General features: G+C 44.4%; 1 protein-coding gene across 1 annotated transcript; it reads left to right on the forward strand.

Annotated features, from left to right (window-relative positions):
* Positions 1–13,891: 13,891 nt before the first annotated feature.
* TMSB4X (thymosin beta 4 X-linked) lies at positions 13,892–15,646 on the forward strand. The gene is made up of 3 exons (XM_042788351.1): positions 13,892–14,013; positions 14,673–14,786; positions 15,184–15,646. Exons 2-3 carry the CDS (start codon positions 14,687–14,689, stop codon positions 15,216–15,218), a joined length of 135 nt encoding a protein of 44 aa, XP_042644285.1. The 5' UTR covers positions 13,892–14,013; positions 14,673–14,686; the 3' UTR covers positions 15,219–15,646.
* Positions 15,647–16,319: the final 673 nt, after the last annotated feature.

Genomic DNA, 16,319 nt, shown 5'->3' on the forward strand with positions numbered 1-16,319 from the left:
GAAGAGGATGTTTGGGGCTGGGGTTCAGCATTAGCTCCATTGATTTATTTGTGCAAACGGCACTCCTTTCCACTCAGCAATGCTGCATAGACTGTGACCCAGGCTTACACCCTAAGTCTCATACTTCCTTCTGAGCAGCTGATAACTAAAACTATCAGATGATAAAATGATCCTGACTCCCTACTGTATCCAGAGCCCTTAGTGAGCCCAGTGATTTACCTGGAAAATGCAGGAAAAGGCAGGAGCCTTAAGATCCCCATATAACCAATTTCATGTGGGTGCCTCCTTGCTCAGTCAACAGATCCCAGGTCAAGATATCAGATCTGCTTAGTGTCTATTTTAAAGGGAATTAAGTACCTAAATATCTCTGAGCATCTGGATAATTAAGTGGCTAATATAGATGGGATTCATCTCACCTAATGTTATCTATTTAAAACTTAAGTGGCTACTGTAAGGTAGTCCTTTTGTACTCTCCCACAGTCAGTGGGATGGCAGACAGAGGAAATTCTGGGGAGTGATTCATTTCCTTTATCCTCAACTTCTATCCTTGGATGGGATGAATCACCCAAGAGATGCTGTTGCACTGATTGTGGGAAGAGCCTGGGCTGCAGACTGACTTTTGGTAGGATAACTTGTACCCTCTGTGATTCTTTCAACCAGGGAGCATCCGTTATTTCTGCAAGCTAGTGTAGCTTTCCAAGCCACTTCTGGTTTGTTTGTTTGTTTGTTTGTTTTTTTTGAAAAAGACTGTGTCCTCCAAGCTGCTAATAAAAATCCCCCTCTCAAAACACCCCTCACCTTGGTAATGAACTGACTGCTGATTCTTCCTCTTAGTGGACACATTTCATATGGGTTTCCCACCCTGGCCATATTTCCTCAGTTTGCTTACACAAACATGATATGGGAGGGTTTCAGGGACCCTAGTGGAGTCAGGATATTTTGCACCTATTACTTCCCTTTATCCAAAGAAAGAAATTGCATTGTCTTGAATCCCCCTTGACAGTTATTTATCATATCATTATCTTCTGGACATTTAGGTTTTTTTCTGAGGTTTGAAATCAGGCTGTTAAATCTATAATCTGGTATTTTTCGGTATTCCACCACTTAAAAATGGGTATGGTCTTTGACCTTTACTGCCTTTCAGAGACCTCTCTTGTCTTTTCTACATTTTTCGAGGGACTCCCTATGCCTAAGTTATCACTTTGATTTGCTCCATAAATATTTTAAGTCAAATTTCATCAGAATGATTCATCTTAAATACATTTATCTCAACTATACTGTCTAACTCAGTCTTCCCTTAGCTTGAACTCCATTCCTGACTTCATCTATCTAAATTAATGTGATTAAATCCTTGGCACGGTTTACCTTTTGGCACCCAAAGGCATAAGCTGATTTGTCATTTAACTTAAAATTTCTTAGGTGTTCTTAAGTTTTAGCTGCTCATATTTGCTCGGAAGTTTTTGTTTCATCAACATGGGTACTCATTGCTTTGTCATGCTCCATATTAAGGCAGACAGGCCTCACAGACTAAATCAGGGAGTGGTAGGGAATAAGACCAACAACCTTGTGAAAAAAAACCCAGGAGGTACAGCAATTATCTGGGAGATAGGAGATCTTGTGGTTTCAAGCCAGGCCCCTTCTTGCCCCTTGTCCTAACCCTTGCACTCATCTTGTGCAAAGTTTCCATCCCACCACTGTCTGGGTGAGGGGTGCACATCAGGTTTATGATGCTCTCCTGGGATGTTAGAGAGAAGTTTTAACCCCACAGGGGCTGAGTAGCTCTATCTACCTGGAAGTTGCCATATCTTTGGGAAGTATGGTGCCAAGATCAGGCACTAGCACATGCTGCACCTCCGCTCTGCAAAAGGCCAGGAGACATCATGAGTAGGGGACAGAGGTGCTCAGCATCCCCCTGAGCACCAGTGGCAGGGGTGGGGGAAGGGACCACCTGTGGGAGATGCCTCTGGTCCCTCCATAGTCAAAACCAGGAAACATGATTACAAGCAGACTGCATCTTCCCCTGCAAGCTTCCTGAGCTGCCCATCGCAGGCTTCAGGACAAGTGTGGCAGCAACGTTAAGACAGACTTCTTGTTTTACCCTGCTCTCCAGGCTGCATACTCAAATGTGCAGTGAAACATTGCGTATATTGGGCATCTGAATGACAGCAGGCTGGATTTCATCCATCTGATGCTGCTGATGCAAAATCTCAGAGGAATATTGATATTAAGCACCCGCAAGAGTACTTTAATACATCATTTGAAAAGTGGCAGATTTATATAAACTATTTAAGATACTCTGAGAAAAATTATCCCAAATTCCCATTTATACCAAGTAATTTTACAGTGTTACTTGAATTCTTGCCCAAAAAAGGCTTGGGCCAAAAATTTGTGTCACAAAATAATTAATCCATTCTCTGAGAGAGGCTGATCAGTCTCACTTTATAATTCATCCTTTCTCCATTATCAGCACCTCCTATATATTTACTTTCCTTTGCCCATTAATTGAAAATGTACAGTAGCTTTCTCTCCCCAAAACAGCTTTGACTAGATGAATCAAAAGTAGTCTCTGATCCCTGCATCTCAGCTGATATTAAACCCCTTCAGCCCTCTTTATAGTCTGGTGGTAATAGGGGAATTGTTGCAAAATTGACCTATTTTGGCACCAAACTACAGGACAAAGGCAAATACTAACGGAATACTTATTTAGATATTACCCATGGCATATCTTCACTTGTGCAAAAGAAATAATGGATGCTTTTAAGGTTTTAAATTCAAAGTGAGTTACTATGGATCCTGGGTGCAGATGGGCAAGTACCCAGATTAATAAGCATAAATGACTTCTTATGCTGGCTGATTTTTCTTGTCATCATTCCCTGATTTCAAAAGGGGCTTTGGATGTCAGAAAGAATACTCACAGATTCAATAGCTGAAATAAAAAGAGCAGTCCCATATGCGACTTCTTTGTCTGTGGCTAGTTCCAGATATAAAAAGGCTAATCAAACTGCTGAGCTCCAAAAAAATGCCGAAAGCATTTCATAATGGCATAGGAAAGCTCATTTTGAGCAATCCACTCATAAGTGCATTAATACAAATCATGCACAACTCCACTTGGCCTTCTCTCAGCAAAATACCTACTTGCCCACTCACTATTACATCGTGTAATTTATTTGCTCCCTAATGGTGCTTTCCTTGCTTGTCATTACCATTAAAAGCATGATTTTAGGGCAGGTAAAAAGCAAATGTAGATGCATGCAAGGAGAAAGGAGTAGTTTGAATGTCTCCTCCACTTCAAAAGGAGAGGAGAGGAGAGGAGAGGAGAGGAGAGGAGAGGAGAGGAGAGGAGAGGAGAGGAGAGGAGAGGAGAGGAGAGGAGAGGAGAGGAGAGGAGAGGAGAGGAGAGGAGAGGAGAGGAGAGGAGAGGAGAGGAGAGGAGAGGAGAGGAGAGGAGAGGAGAGGAGAGGAGAGGAGAGGAGAGGAGAGGAGAGGAGAGGAGAGGAGAGGAGAGGAGAGGAGAGGAGAGGAGAGGAGAGGAGAGGAGAGGAGAGGAGAGGAGAGGAGAGGAGAGGAGAGGAGAGGAGAGGAGAGGAGAGGAGAGGAGAGGAGAGGAGAGGAGGAGACAAAAGATAGTGGGGTTCCCACATCAATAATGGATGTGGAAGTATCCACACAGCAGCCTTCGGATGGATCCTTCCAATTCTCCTATGCTGATCACTTACCATACTCAGACCTGAATATTTATTTACCCCCAACCTGTTTTTCCTGCTGTTTCTAACCTACAGCACTATTTTTGCCTCAATGAGTTCAGAGTCCCCATAAGAGACCTCTCCCATAGGCTATTTTTAAAAAAATAATTACCTATTCTCTTTTATATTCTGTTCTACTGGCCTTCATATTCTAATGTGTTAGGAAGCAACATCTTAATATTTTCCAGAATCAATACTAACACGTCGTAGAATATTTTTGAGCATATGTTAAAACTCCAATTATAATTCAGCCAATGAACTCATACAAACCTTCAATTAAACAAAATGTATGCAGTGCTGTCTACCCACCAAAGTACTTGGCCAGCAGTTGGCTGTAATGAGTTTATGTGGATTCCTAGCAGATCTGCTTCCTCAAAGCTTTTGAGGTAACTTAATGACTTCAGTATTGCAAATTAAGTCGATAACGAATGCCCCACTCTCTGACTACAGGTTCCCCATCGTTGAGTCCCTCATTCTCACCAAGAACAGGAAACTGGAAAGGCTCAGCATTTCCTCTTGACTGATTCCCTTCTCACTCCTTGCTCTCTCTCTGCCATTAGGAAGGAAAAAATCCATAAACGGTAGGGTTTCGTCTCTGGCTTTGTTGTTTTTTATTTAAAAATATGGACAAAACTATGCTTCAAAATCTTTGTTTCACCTTCAAAATAAATTATCTTATTTTCCAAGTATTGTGTAAACAGCAGCTGTCAGCAAAGTCAGCAAATCCAAAGGAAGTTATTTATGGAGCACATAACCATGGAGCTGGAAGCCCATATTCTGTAGATGGTTAGAGAATGCTGAAGCAGTTGTGCCCAGTAGTATGGACTGAAGAAAGACATTTGACCAAACACCAACAAAATCTTTTGTTTCATGATGATGTATTCTATGGATTTGTTCAGATGACCAACAGACTATCCTTCTGCTGCTATTAATAGAGTTGCGTTTTTATTTTTCTGATAACTTCATATTACTCTGCAAGAGGATATATAATTTTAGATTCCTCATATTAGGGAATTTTAGAAAAGGAGCATACTACCTAATTATTAGGAGCATTCCCTTAACACTACAAGATTGCCTTATGGCAGTGTGTTGGAGTTGCAAACACAGAACAAAATTATGGGTTTAGACTCACTGCAGGAGTTGCAGCAGCCATTTTGCTCACCAGCAAGTGATAAATGAAGCTCTTGCTAGGACTCTGCCCAAGCATCAGCAGGAAAGAGTCTCTTTAGACCAATGTAAAACATTACTCACTCAACAAGAAAACCACCTCACATTTACAGAATCTTAGTCCTTTATTACCCTGAAGAATTTGAAGCAAATTAGAGATTGTTCAACTTGGTAGCAAAGATGGTGACAGTGGTAAACTGCATGTGAACATTAAGTTTGTGCATGAACCCACTGTGTGGTCTGTTTCAATTCAGTATCATCTTTTAATGGGTGAAAATTTTTTGCATGGTGGATGCTCCCGGGATGCAGATGGGAAAGTTGAGCAGACTGTGCGCTGTGCCTCTGTCTTGCAAACAGCAGCACATACTGCAATCCTCAGTGCTCAGGAGGGACAGGGTGCTATAGGATGATAAGTCTTTTCAGGAAATCCATTTTGACTGAGGACCCTGAATTTGTCCTCTTAAATAATTTTGCCTGTGTCAGTAATCCATCCACATAGGAATAAATCTCCATTGCCTTGCTGCTTTGTTTTCTTTTTAGTGGTGTGTAAACTCAGTATGCTACATTAACCATTGCTGCCTGGGTAGGATCTTTTCCAGCAAGGTAAAAGATGTTGATCTGAATCACTCTCAGGCTAGAAAATATAATTAAGAACATGGAGCCAATATAACAGCGTAATATAATATTTTATATATATATACACTATATTATTATTATGTTAAACTATAAAATGTAATCTTATAGTACACTGCATGTTTATGTTATCTATCACATATATTACATATTATATATTAAATATATATAATGTATTATATATAGTATATTTATATAGATAAATATGTTGTGAGTTCATATGCATATATGTAAAGATTATCATCACCATAATCTCTGGCCACATTTTCAGAGAAATGGTGGAAACAATCACATTTTTGAGGAGTCAAGCTTCCTAGTGTATGTTAGCCCTGGTCTGAACAGTCACTAAGGGATTCTGAAGTGATTTCATTTCTAGATCTTAGATAAACTTAGTCACAGGGTGCTCAAAGATGCTGTGGCTTATGTTGCTATTTCAAGACACATATGTATCTTTTCTGCTGAAGCTGCCCTTCAGTATCTAAAGCTTGTGTTTCCTTGAACACTGATGTCCAGTCTGTGCAAAAACATGGAAATCACCAGTAAAAATTTGATCTCTACAGTTTATACATATACAATTGTATTTCTGACAAATAAACCAGTGTGGGAGGACTAACACTAGCAGATGTGGTGTCAAGTTTATCAGGAGAAAATTACCCTGATGGAATTTGTGAGTGTGTCTAAATCAATAGAGTAACATCTACACTCAGAATGTATTTCAGAGACTGTCATGAAATTTTTTATCTAGTACATGGCTCCTTCTAACTGTCCTGTGCAGGGTGGCTTCATTTTAGACCTGGAGTCTTGGAATATTTCAGCTATTATTACTAGCATCGCAGATGTGTAGCATTAGAAATGTGTGTTAATACAAACCACAGCCCACTGGTGGCAGCAGTTCATTACTAGTGGACAAAGCTCTGCTTGAACAGCATGGGGTCTGCACACATACGTGATTTATGGGGAGTGACAACCAACTTTCACATTTAGTTCAATCTACAGGGCTGCTCCTCCTTCTCATCCCATAATTCTGATTTTATTAAGACCATGGCTGTGAAATAAAACTTATATTACAAGTGTAGGAGACTAATCAGCAGAAGATGAAGAGGCTACGCATAGAAGTTGAGACATGTTCCCTTTGACGAGTTTGATACCATCCCCAGTTTCACACTCATTCTGTTTAAGGCCCACTGAATAACTGCAACAAATGGAAACTGAACTCAATCCCATACTTATTATCAGTAGCAACAGACACATGGACCAAAAAAAATGGAACCAACGTATTTTTGCTCTTTCTGCTCCTCTGTGATAGCTTGCATTCAGGTGCAAAGTAGCTGTACACCTCTCTGCAGAAATGAGCTCTGCTGCCTGCCTGCCTGCCTGCAGGGACATGTTTTGGCAATAATCCCACTATGTCAATACATATTAGTGTTACTGTTGTTGTTTTTCCTTTGCATGTGTGCAGTAACTTCCTACCAACCTTAAAACATGCCAGGGAATGCTTTTGTTTCTGTTGGACATAAACAAACTTGTACCTAGCAACAATGAGCAACGGAGATGCCACAGACCCTGCTACCACCAGAAACTGTGAGTAAGTCTGAGGGCTCGTCTTCCTGCAAGGCAAAATGGACTCTGCTCTGTCTGTCCTGCTACTACTTTTTACTGCCAGAGACCATATTCTTGGGTGCATTTCTCTAAAGCCAATACTTTAAACACAAAAATCACAAGCTTTATCAATCTTTAACCTCTAAATTAAAGCTGCGCAGGCTAAGAATGATCCTCAGGAAGGTACCCCCCCCTGAAAAAAAACATGCTCCTAGTCGCTGACACCTGTGGAGTACACCACAGGCAACTAAAATCCATGGCTGTGACAGTCACAAGAAGCACTTCTCCCTTGCTTTTTACAAACTGGCACTGTGAGGAAAGCATCACATCAATAAAGTTGAAATGACTGGATGCGCTTTACCCCAACAGCTCCATCCTTCATTCCTTACCCTAGTGAAAGCTCGAATGTCAAGGAGGTCAGTGAGGTTTTGAGCAGACCTCCTACCTATTTCTACATCTGGTTGATTGACAAGCTTAATTTCTTCTTTTCTTCCCGCCCCCCCCCCCAACAAAAAAAAAAAAAACAAACCCAAATTAAATTAAGAGTGGAGTAGTGGAGAAAAATGAATAGATAGATTAGGTAGATAAACCCACATGTAAACTTTGAAAAATCTTGCCTGCCTACAATCTTACAAGAGACAAAAGATTATTATACTTGCATGGGTTTGGGAAGCTGAAAACACAAAGGAGCTTGATAGCTGAATATGCTTAAGATGATTTTAAAGCGAATGCCTCAGGTACGGCTAGCAGTATTCAGCACAAGTGGTAAAATCCACCCAAGAAAATCAACACAAAGCAATAAACCTGAGGGAAGTTTCAAGTTATCACCAGTTTAAAGCCAGCTCAGAGATAGCTATACATGGAGCACACGGCACAGGTGTGGTCTAAAGGGTAGTGCTATTTTCCAAGCTAAATAAATTAATCCTGAAGTATGCTCATGCGTAGTGACCTATGCTGCTCTTCTGTATGACATCAAGTTATGTCATGAGAATGTCAGTTTTGGAGGGAGGGAATGCCACTGTTGGAAACTCATAACTCACCTTATTAATGATATCAGGTACATTTTGTTGCTCTGCAACTCATCCATGAGTACCATATGCGTTACGGGCATCCTGGGATGTTCGCCGATGGGAGTTTCCCTATCTCTGTGCTCTTTCTTATGAGCAAGTGGATTGGCAATCCCCAAAGGGACTGCCAAAGCCCATACAATAGCTTAGGCAGTTTGACGCTATTAGTCATTGTTTCATTCTGCATGTTTCCTTTGGTCATCCCTTTTTCAATGGAATTCCGATAAGAATGGCTGCCTTGTCTTTTGTACATATGGACTTGTTTGTATGTTGAATAGAAACCACAGTATTTTGGATGTATATCTGGCTTTATCTTCGCATTGAAAGAAACTAATCTTCAGTGGTAATATAAAAATCCAGTCTCTCCATCTGCCTGAGATTTCTGTTTGTAATCTCTGTTGACACCCATGCACATGCCGTATAATTAGCTGTTTTACTTAGGAGAAGCCTAACGTTGGAGGACCAAGGGGCTGCTGAGTTACACTAGGAGAAATGAATCAGCATGCTTTTGTGATGCATTGTGCTGATGTTGTCACTTACACACTTTCAAAATTATTATTTTACTCATATAAACAAGAGGGAAGAAAAGTTGCTGCAAAATTCAGAAAGTGATGACAAGCACTTGGGAAAATTTGGCACAGAGATGCTTTGTTCAGGCAGGAGATGTGTTAGGGTATTGTCTTCAGTTCTGTAAGGTACTTTGCAAATCGACCACTGTTTCTAGAGATAGCTGTTAAATGTAGTGTTTGCACATGCATCTGGCAGCAAGGAACTCCAGCCAAAACAGGTCATTTGGGCACTTTCAGTTCACAGACCTTTGCAAAACACCCCGTGTGAAACACATAAAACAAATAATTAAAAGCTTGGTGATTCCTTGCAAACTTAAAGAAATATTTCTGAAAGTTGGAAACGTACTTCTCTTGCTTCTTCTCCATTTATCAAAAATTTCAGAGCATGATGACAATAAATTCTTAGCATCCCTCAGAAGCTGGAAACCACAGCTGATGGCCTCATCTTGTTTGCTTTGTTATTGACTGTAGGCAGGCAGCCCTGCACTTGGAGTTACCAAATAGCCTATCTTCCAAACCGTTGCTTTGCCACAGCTTTCTGCATGCACTAAAAGAATGGCTCAACACTCTTCTTTTATTGTTTATGGGTATATGGAAGTCAGGGAAAGCAGAGTCAGGCAGATTGGTGTGGGAGAGAAGCATCTGCTACTTGAGGGCATTTAGCTTCCTGTGCAGCAGTCTGAGCTTCCCAGCCTGGCTTCTCCTCTCCCACAAGCTCTACTTCCTTAAAGTCATGACCTCTTGCAAAATTCCCTTTGTCAAGCACAGTAAAAAAGGAAATGCCACTACTTGTAAAGCCAATTTGTGCCAGTATTTGTCCAGCTAGGACAGGCATTTTGCTATCCCTCTTCTGAAATTAAGCTGAGGGGGGATGGGAAGGCTCTCCTTTTAAATGTGTTGATCCATTAATCAATTACCCTTTCTTTAATTGTCGATAGCATTCAGTAGAATGCGACACACCACAAATACTTTTTGCTCTCACATTTGAGCAACTGAACACTCCAACCCTGATGTCACCGTCAACACCCTGCTGCTGCTGGCAGGGAGGTAGTGCAGCAAGAAACTACCTAAAGGGATTGTCTCTTCACTTAAACTCTCAGGATCACTGCCAGCTCCTGTTTCCTCTAGCGGTATATGGAGTGAGAGGAAGCATTCTCTCTCACAGAGTAAAGCATGTGAAAAGAAGATTTCACATGTGAAACTGGGACCTGGAAAACAATCACTTGGCTTCTCTTTCTTTAATTTATTTTCCATATGATCGAGAAATTTACATACAGAGTTTATTTTTATCTTACTAGCCATCTGACATGCCTGGGATCCCATTATGAATAATAAACTGAGATGGGAATTAATCTTGGGTGCTTTATCACATAGACATTTCATGCTCCCCTAATTTATTTTATATTTTTCATTATTTTTTTTAATAAATGCATAGACTCTATAGCAGAATTAGCATAAGGTCAGAAGATTTGTGCTCCTCATCATGTCTCAAAACATTCTTCAAACAGACTTCAAGAAAAAGCCCACTGAAGTCAATCTGAAACACAGACACTTTCACCGGCATCTGTTAATACCTGATGAAGCCCCTGTTGCATGGCTTTGAGCAAGTCTTTTATCGTCACATTTTTGCAAACGGAGGCAATATATACTTACCTGGAAAAGTAGTGTTCATGTTTTTTACGAGGCTTCAAACGTGGACATACAAATGAGACACAAGAACCATGGTTTACCACTTACTACCTTTCCTACTATGTGAATTTCCTAGAAGGCAAGAAAGAACTTGCAGCCTTGCTCTAGTTCAGACCATCAAAGGTGTCAGCTGAAAACTATGTTAGCCAAGCTCCAATTTCCTTTTTGCAAATAGGATCAACAATGTGCTGAAAAGTGCTCTCCTTTAACATGTAAATGACTGAGAGAATGCATGTCCAGCAGGGTACTAAACCACCATATATTTGTTGTCTTCGTTTTGTTTGTTTTGTTTTGTTTTGTATTTAAATAATCAGAATAAGAAACTGCTGACACAAAACCCAATTAAGAAATTAAAAATAAAATTAAAAAACAAAACAAAACAAAACAAAAACGGAGCAGCTCATCAATATCCAAAATAAGAATTCATAAACTAACTACCTTTTACATCATGTGGCCTAGGACATTTATTGAGGATATCAACTCTGCCCCATCCAAGTACGTTTTGGAGTTTGTTATCCCCAAAAGTTATTTGACATGGGGCAGTCTTGTATGAACATGTACCTTCCTCACATTCTCCAAATAGCAACAAACAGAAGCAAACATAAAAGGGCATTGAGATCTGCAATTTCTGTAGCTATACCACTAATACAAAATGCTATAAAGAAGATCTACTTTTACAGAAATTAGCCTATGCCCTGCCACCAAAATATAACACCCTCCTTTTGCTTCAGCAGAACAATACTGTCTTCATATGTGTAGTAAAGTACATATGACATTTCTAAGATACTGTGACTGCCTCAGTATTAATCCACCAGAAAGGAGATATAGGAAGGCGGAGAAGCGGCAAAAGTGTAAATCTTTTATTTGTCTCCGTCTCTCAGAACTATAATTGAATCTAAACTCAGCAGAGGAGCCTGGTGTGGAGATAGCGGCAAAGCTCCATCTAAGGCTGTGGGTTACACTGATGTAAGGGATGTGTGGCTTTGTCCCAAAATGAGCAGAAGCAAAAGAAAGTAGTACTGCTACTGGACAAGCAGCTTCTGAAAAATCAGACCCCAGCCCCACAAAGATCCACTGTTCTTTAAGTGTTCTTTAAGTTCTCCTGCACTGAGGTCAGGGGAATACTGAGTTTCTCAGACACATGGGTGAGCAGCAGCAGCAGCCACAGAGGAGAACAATTCTAAAGAATATTTACATTAAATTTACTCTCACTTAAGAGGCAAAAAAAATCTTTGGCAAAACTGAAAAGTCTGAGGCTGTAACATAATTGGGGATGCTGATGAACCGATCATCAGAGAAATTTCACAATCCTTAGTCACTAGGTTCAATGCCCCAAAGTGTCAAAGCAGTAAAAGGCCATAAACTCATTTTACAGAACTTGCTCCAAAACTAGCAGAGTTAGCTGGTATCCAACATAGAAGATCCTTTGGGAACGTTTTTAATGCCAGTATTATGAAAATCTGTAAATGGTCCCAAGTTATATGATATATTCTTTGCCTGTCATTTCCTAAGTGATTCCTTTGGCCTTCAGTCTCACACAGTCCCTGGCTCATACGAATACTTCTAGCTCACACCATCGCCCTCGGTGACAGTACTCTCATCATCTCAATTTTTGAGGTGCTCATGGACTAGAGGAGCAAACCAGACTTCATACACCGCACCTCCAAATGCAAAGGAGCTTGGCTTAAGGAAGACTCTGGACTGGCTGGGAATCCTGGTTCACTATAGCAACAATTATTGGGATTGCCGTGGGGACAATATTTTACCCTCTTGAAATTACAGCTCTGGAAATGTTATGAAAAATGGCCGGCCAAGGGGGAGAAGACAGCCACGAGGCAGAGGAAGCAGCACCCCCCAGGGAATTCATTGACATGTATTTACAGTTCTCCTTGCATATATGAATACTGCTTGTGACTCAGGGCTTTTAATTCACCAGCAGTCACCCTCCCATCAGATATCCTGCTGGAGGGCAGGGACCAAGCAGCAATACACTAACACGGTTTCCATACAGATGTCCCAGATGGAGCAGAAATTAAGTTAATTCCCACGCGCGGGCTCCCGGCCCACCTCACACCTTGAGGGCAAGCGTGCCTCGGCTCCCTCGCAGAGCCGCTGCCAGACAAAGGCGCTGAGATTTCCCCGACTCCTTGTCATTCAGCCACACGCACATGCACACAGACACCCACCCCCCACCCCACCCCACCCCACCCCGCCCTTCGTCTTCCAGCTCTTTCACGTGAATAATTCAGTTTATTACCCCACGCCGCAAATGCAGAAACAAGCGTCAACCGCGCCACACACCCCTTTCATACACCCAACACCAACTGCCCACCCGAGATAGATAACGCTGGTTTTAGGACCGATGGCTGCTGGAGGGGGTGGGTGTTTGCTGTTTGAATTCCCCGAGCCAGCCCTTCCTCGGGAGCCCTGCGGCGGGGGGGGGGGGGGGGGTGGGTGGGGAGCAGGGGGGGCAGGCCTGGCCCAGCCGGGACCCCCCCGTGCCCTCATCCCCGGCCGGGCTATTGTCTGCCGGAGCGGCACCGCAGCACGGCCTGGCCCGGCCGGGGGGGGGGCCGGGTTGTGTGTGTGTGGGGGGGGGGGGGGGGGGGGGGGTGCCTTTCTTCCCTTTGCAGCAGGGTTGCAAGGACAGCGATGGGATTGTACCTTTTCCTTGCAGCAGCAGGGCTGCAAGGACGCCAGCGCTGGTCTCTTTTCTTTCCCTGCAGCGGGGTTGCAAGGACATGCAGCGGTGGGATTTTTCTCTCTCATTCCACTCCCCCCCCCCCCCAGCAGCAGGGTTGCAAAGGCAGCGGGGGAAAGGGAGGGGAGGGCGGGGAGAGCCCCCGCAGCTCTGAAGGGACCCGGGTTTCGTCTTTTCCTTCTAAATGCGGAAATTTGAGTAAGATAATCGGCGAGCTGCTATTGCCCAACCGGGAGAGGGGCACACGGACAGCTGAAGCCGAAAGCACCGCACGGCTCTAAGCCCAGCACCGCGCTGCGCCGCTGCCGAGGGTGCTCAAACCGAGCGCCCCCCTGCCCCCCGCTCCTACCCCCCCCTGCCCCCCGCGCTCCTGCCCCTGCCGACCCCCGCCCCGGGCGCGCCCCGGCAGGGCGGGCAGGGAGCGGGGAGCCGGGGGCAGCGGCCGCCCCCCCAACCCGCCCCGGACGGTCCCGGGGTGCCTCCCGCCTGCCGGGGCCGGGGCAGGGAGCGGGTGGATTTTCGGCTTTAAGGGCGTGCGCGTGTGTGCCAGTGTGTGTATGTAGTTGTGTGTGCCTGTGCGCTGGGGGGAGGAGGGCTGGGCGGTGGAGGGAGGGGAAGGAAGCAAGGATTGGGGGTGGGTTGGGGGGGGGGGGGGGTGGGGAGGGGGGGGAAGAGAGAGAGAAAAAGGCGGAAAGCGGCAAAATGGTTAGCGGGTGGGTGACATCAGCATCATTTGCATAGGCGCGGGGATAAAACCGCCCCGCCAGCGAGCGCCCTTTATACTGGCGTGCGGAGCGGCGGCAGCAGCGAGCGGCGGGGCTGAGCATCACCGCGCGGCGACACCGGTGGGTCCCGCCACCCCCACCCCCCCCCCCTTCCCAACCCCCCTCCCCCCTTTTCGGGGGTCCCCCCAGCGCGGGCAGCAGGAGCCCCAGCCCGGTACCCCAGCCGGGGAGGGACCGCGGGCAGGGCAGGGCAGGGCGCGGGGGCTATTGTGTGGGGGGTGGGGGTGCGGGGGGGGGGGGGGGCTATTGTCTGGGGGAAGGGGGGGTGTATTGTCTGGGGACCGCGCCGCTGCAGGGCGGTGGCGTGCGAGCCGCCAGCCGGCTCTGTTGGCGTCCCAGGGCTTCGTTTTTAAATTGATTTTCCCTTAAGGAGTTAAAAACGCGGTCAGCGCCGGGCGCTTCCCCTCTATTGTACTCCGCAGCGCGCAAACGCTGGGAGCTGCCCCGGCGGCGGCTGGCGGCCGGCTGCGCCGCCTTTGGTGCTGGATTAAACGATCACTTTTTAAAAATCGTCATGACGTTTAAATCGGCCGGGGATTAAGCGTTTTCTTTTCGGCGTGGGTCGCGTTTTGGGCTCCGGCGGCGGCGCGGTTGGGTGCGGCGGGCGCGGCCCCGCTGCCGCCCCGGAGAAGGGGGGGGAAGGGGGTGCCGGGGGGGGGGGGGGGACACGGGCAGGGAGCCCTCGCCGGGGGTAACGGGCTCCTCCCTTGTGTGCGCAGAGTCACCTGCCAACATGTCCGACAAACCAGACATGGCCGAGATCGAGAAATTTGACAAGTCCAAATTGAAGAAGACAGAGACGCAAGAGAAAAACCCGCTGCCTTCAAAAGAAAGTGAGTGCGGGCGGGCGGGCGGCGGGGAGAGGGAGGGAGGGGAGGGGAGGGGAGGGGAGGGGAGGGAGAGGAGGGAGGGAGGGAGAGGAGGGAGGGAGAGGAGGGAGGGAGGCGGGAGGAGACAAAGGGGCGGCAGGCGGGGAGCCGGGGGTGCGGGGCGGAGGGAGGAAGCCCGGCTGCGGCTCTGCCAGACAGCCAAAGCCCGAACCCACCGCGGAGTAGAGCTTAATTTACAGTTATTTACATTGCTATTTTGGTGCGTGTAGATATATATATACACACACACGCATTTTTACAAATTACAGGAATTGTCATGTGAATGCATTTCGGGTTCTCGATCTTCATTTTTTTTTTTCTCTCTTTTTTTTTTTTTTTTTTTTTTTTCCCCCCATTTTAGCAATTGAACAGGAGAAGCAAGCGGGTGAATCGTAATGAAATCTGCCCTTCCAAATTATGCACTGTACATTCCACAAGCATTGCCTTCTTATTTTACTTCTTTTAGCTGTTTAACTTTGTAAGATGCAAAGAGGTTGGATAAAGTTTAAAATGACTGTACTGCCCCTTTCACATCAAAAGAATAGAGAGAACTACTGACACTGAATGAAGGCGCTGCCTTTCCCTCTGCCTGTCTGGCTTTGGTCCTGGTGGCATGAAAGAGCTTGCATGTTGATGAAAGAAGAACTTGGGTGGGACTACAGTAAACTAGAGTAACACACGAATAAATGCAAAGCTGTACCAAGGTCCTGCGAGCTGTAAAATGCAGTTAATCGAGTGCCATTTTTTTTTTTTTTTGTTCAAATGATTTTAATTATTGGAATGCACAATTTTTTTAATATGCAAATAAAATGTTTTAAAACCTGGATGGTATTTATGTCCTCTCTTTGGAGAACTGTATCAAAGGATATGAAGCATAAAAGCCGGTACTGAGACGCGGGATACTATAATACCTTTGGAGATGACTCAAACCTCAATCATCCTCATTTTTTTTCAGTATGTGCTCTCGCCAATAGATAAATTTGCAATCCTCGAAGCTAGCTTTTAGACAAATTTCAGTAAAAAATTGCATGTCTTATAATTTGTTTCCATGTGAGTATATCACTTTAAATATTTCTTTAATGTAGAAATTGATAAAGCAAAAAAATTTGGCTGCGTTTATTGCTTTGCCCTGCCCATAGCATAGCTTTTTTAATAAGAACTGTTTTGTACTGTTGCAGAGATTAAACCTCAGTTGTATAAATTCATAATGGGTTTAATTAGTAATTAAGGCTTGTTCTGCTGGTACAGTATTTAAAGGAAGATGCAGCTTAAATTTTAAGTCCAAGATTGAACATAAGCTTTTTAGTATCCTAAAGCTATTTTAGTGGTTGGTGTCCCGTGCAAATAAAAATCATTTTGCTAAAATGTTACTCATGTTTCGAACATTGTTTTCTAATCTCTTAGCAGCTACTTGATCCTAAGAATTTGTATCGAAGAAAAAGCTACAGTTTCTTTACTAATTCAGAACTGACCATTTTGGGGGCAAAACAGTCATAG

This window comes from Tyto alba, unplaced genomic scaffold, assembly GCF_018691265.1.
Source record: "Tyto alba isolate M040663 unplaced genomic scaffold, T.alba_DEE_v4.0 Super-Scaffold_14, whole genome shotgun sequence".
Lineage (NCBI taxonomy): Eukaryota > Metazoa > Chordata > Aves > Strigiformes > Tytonidae > Tyto > Tyto alba.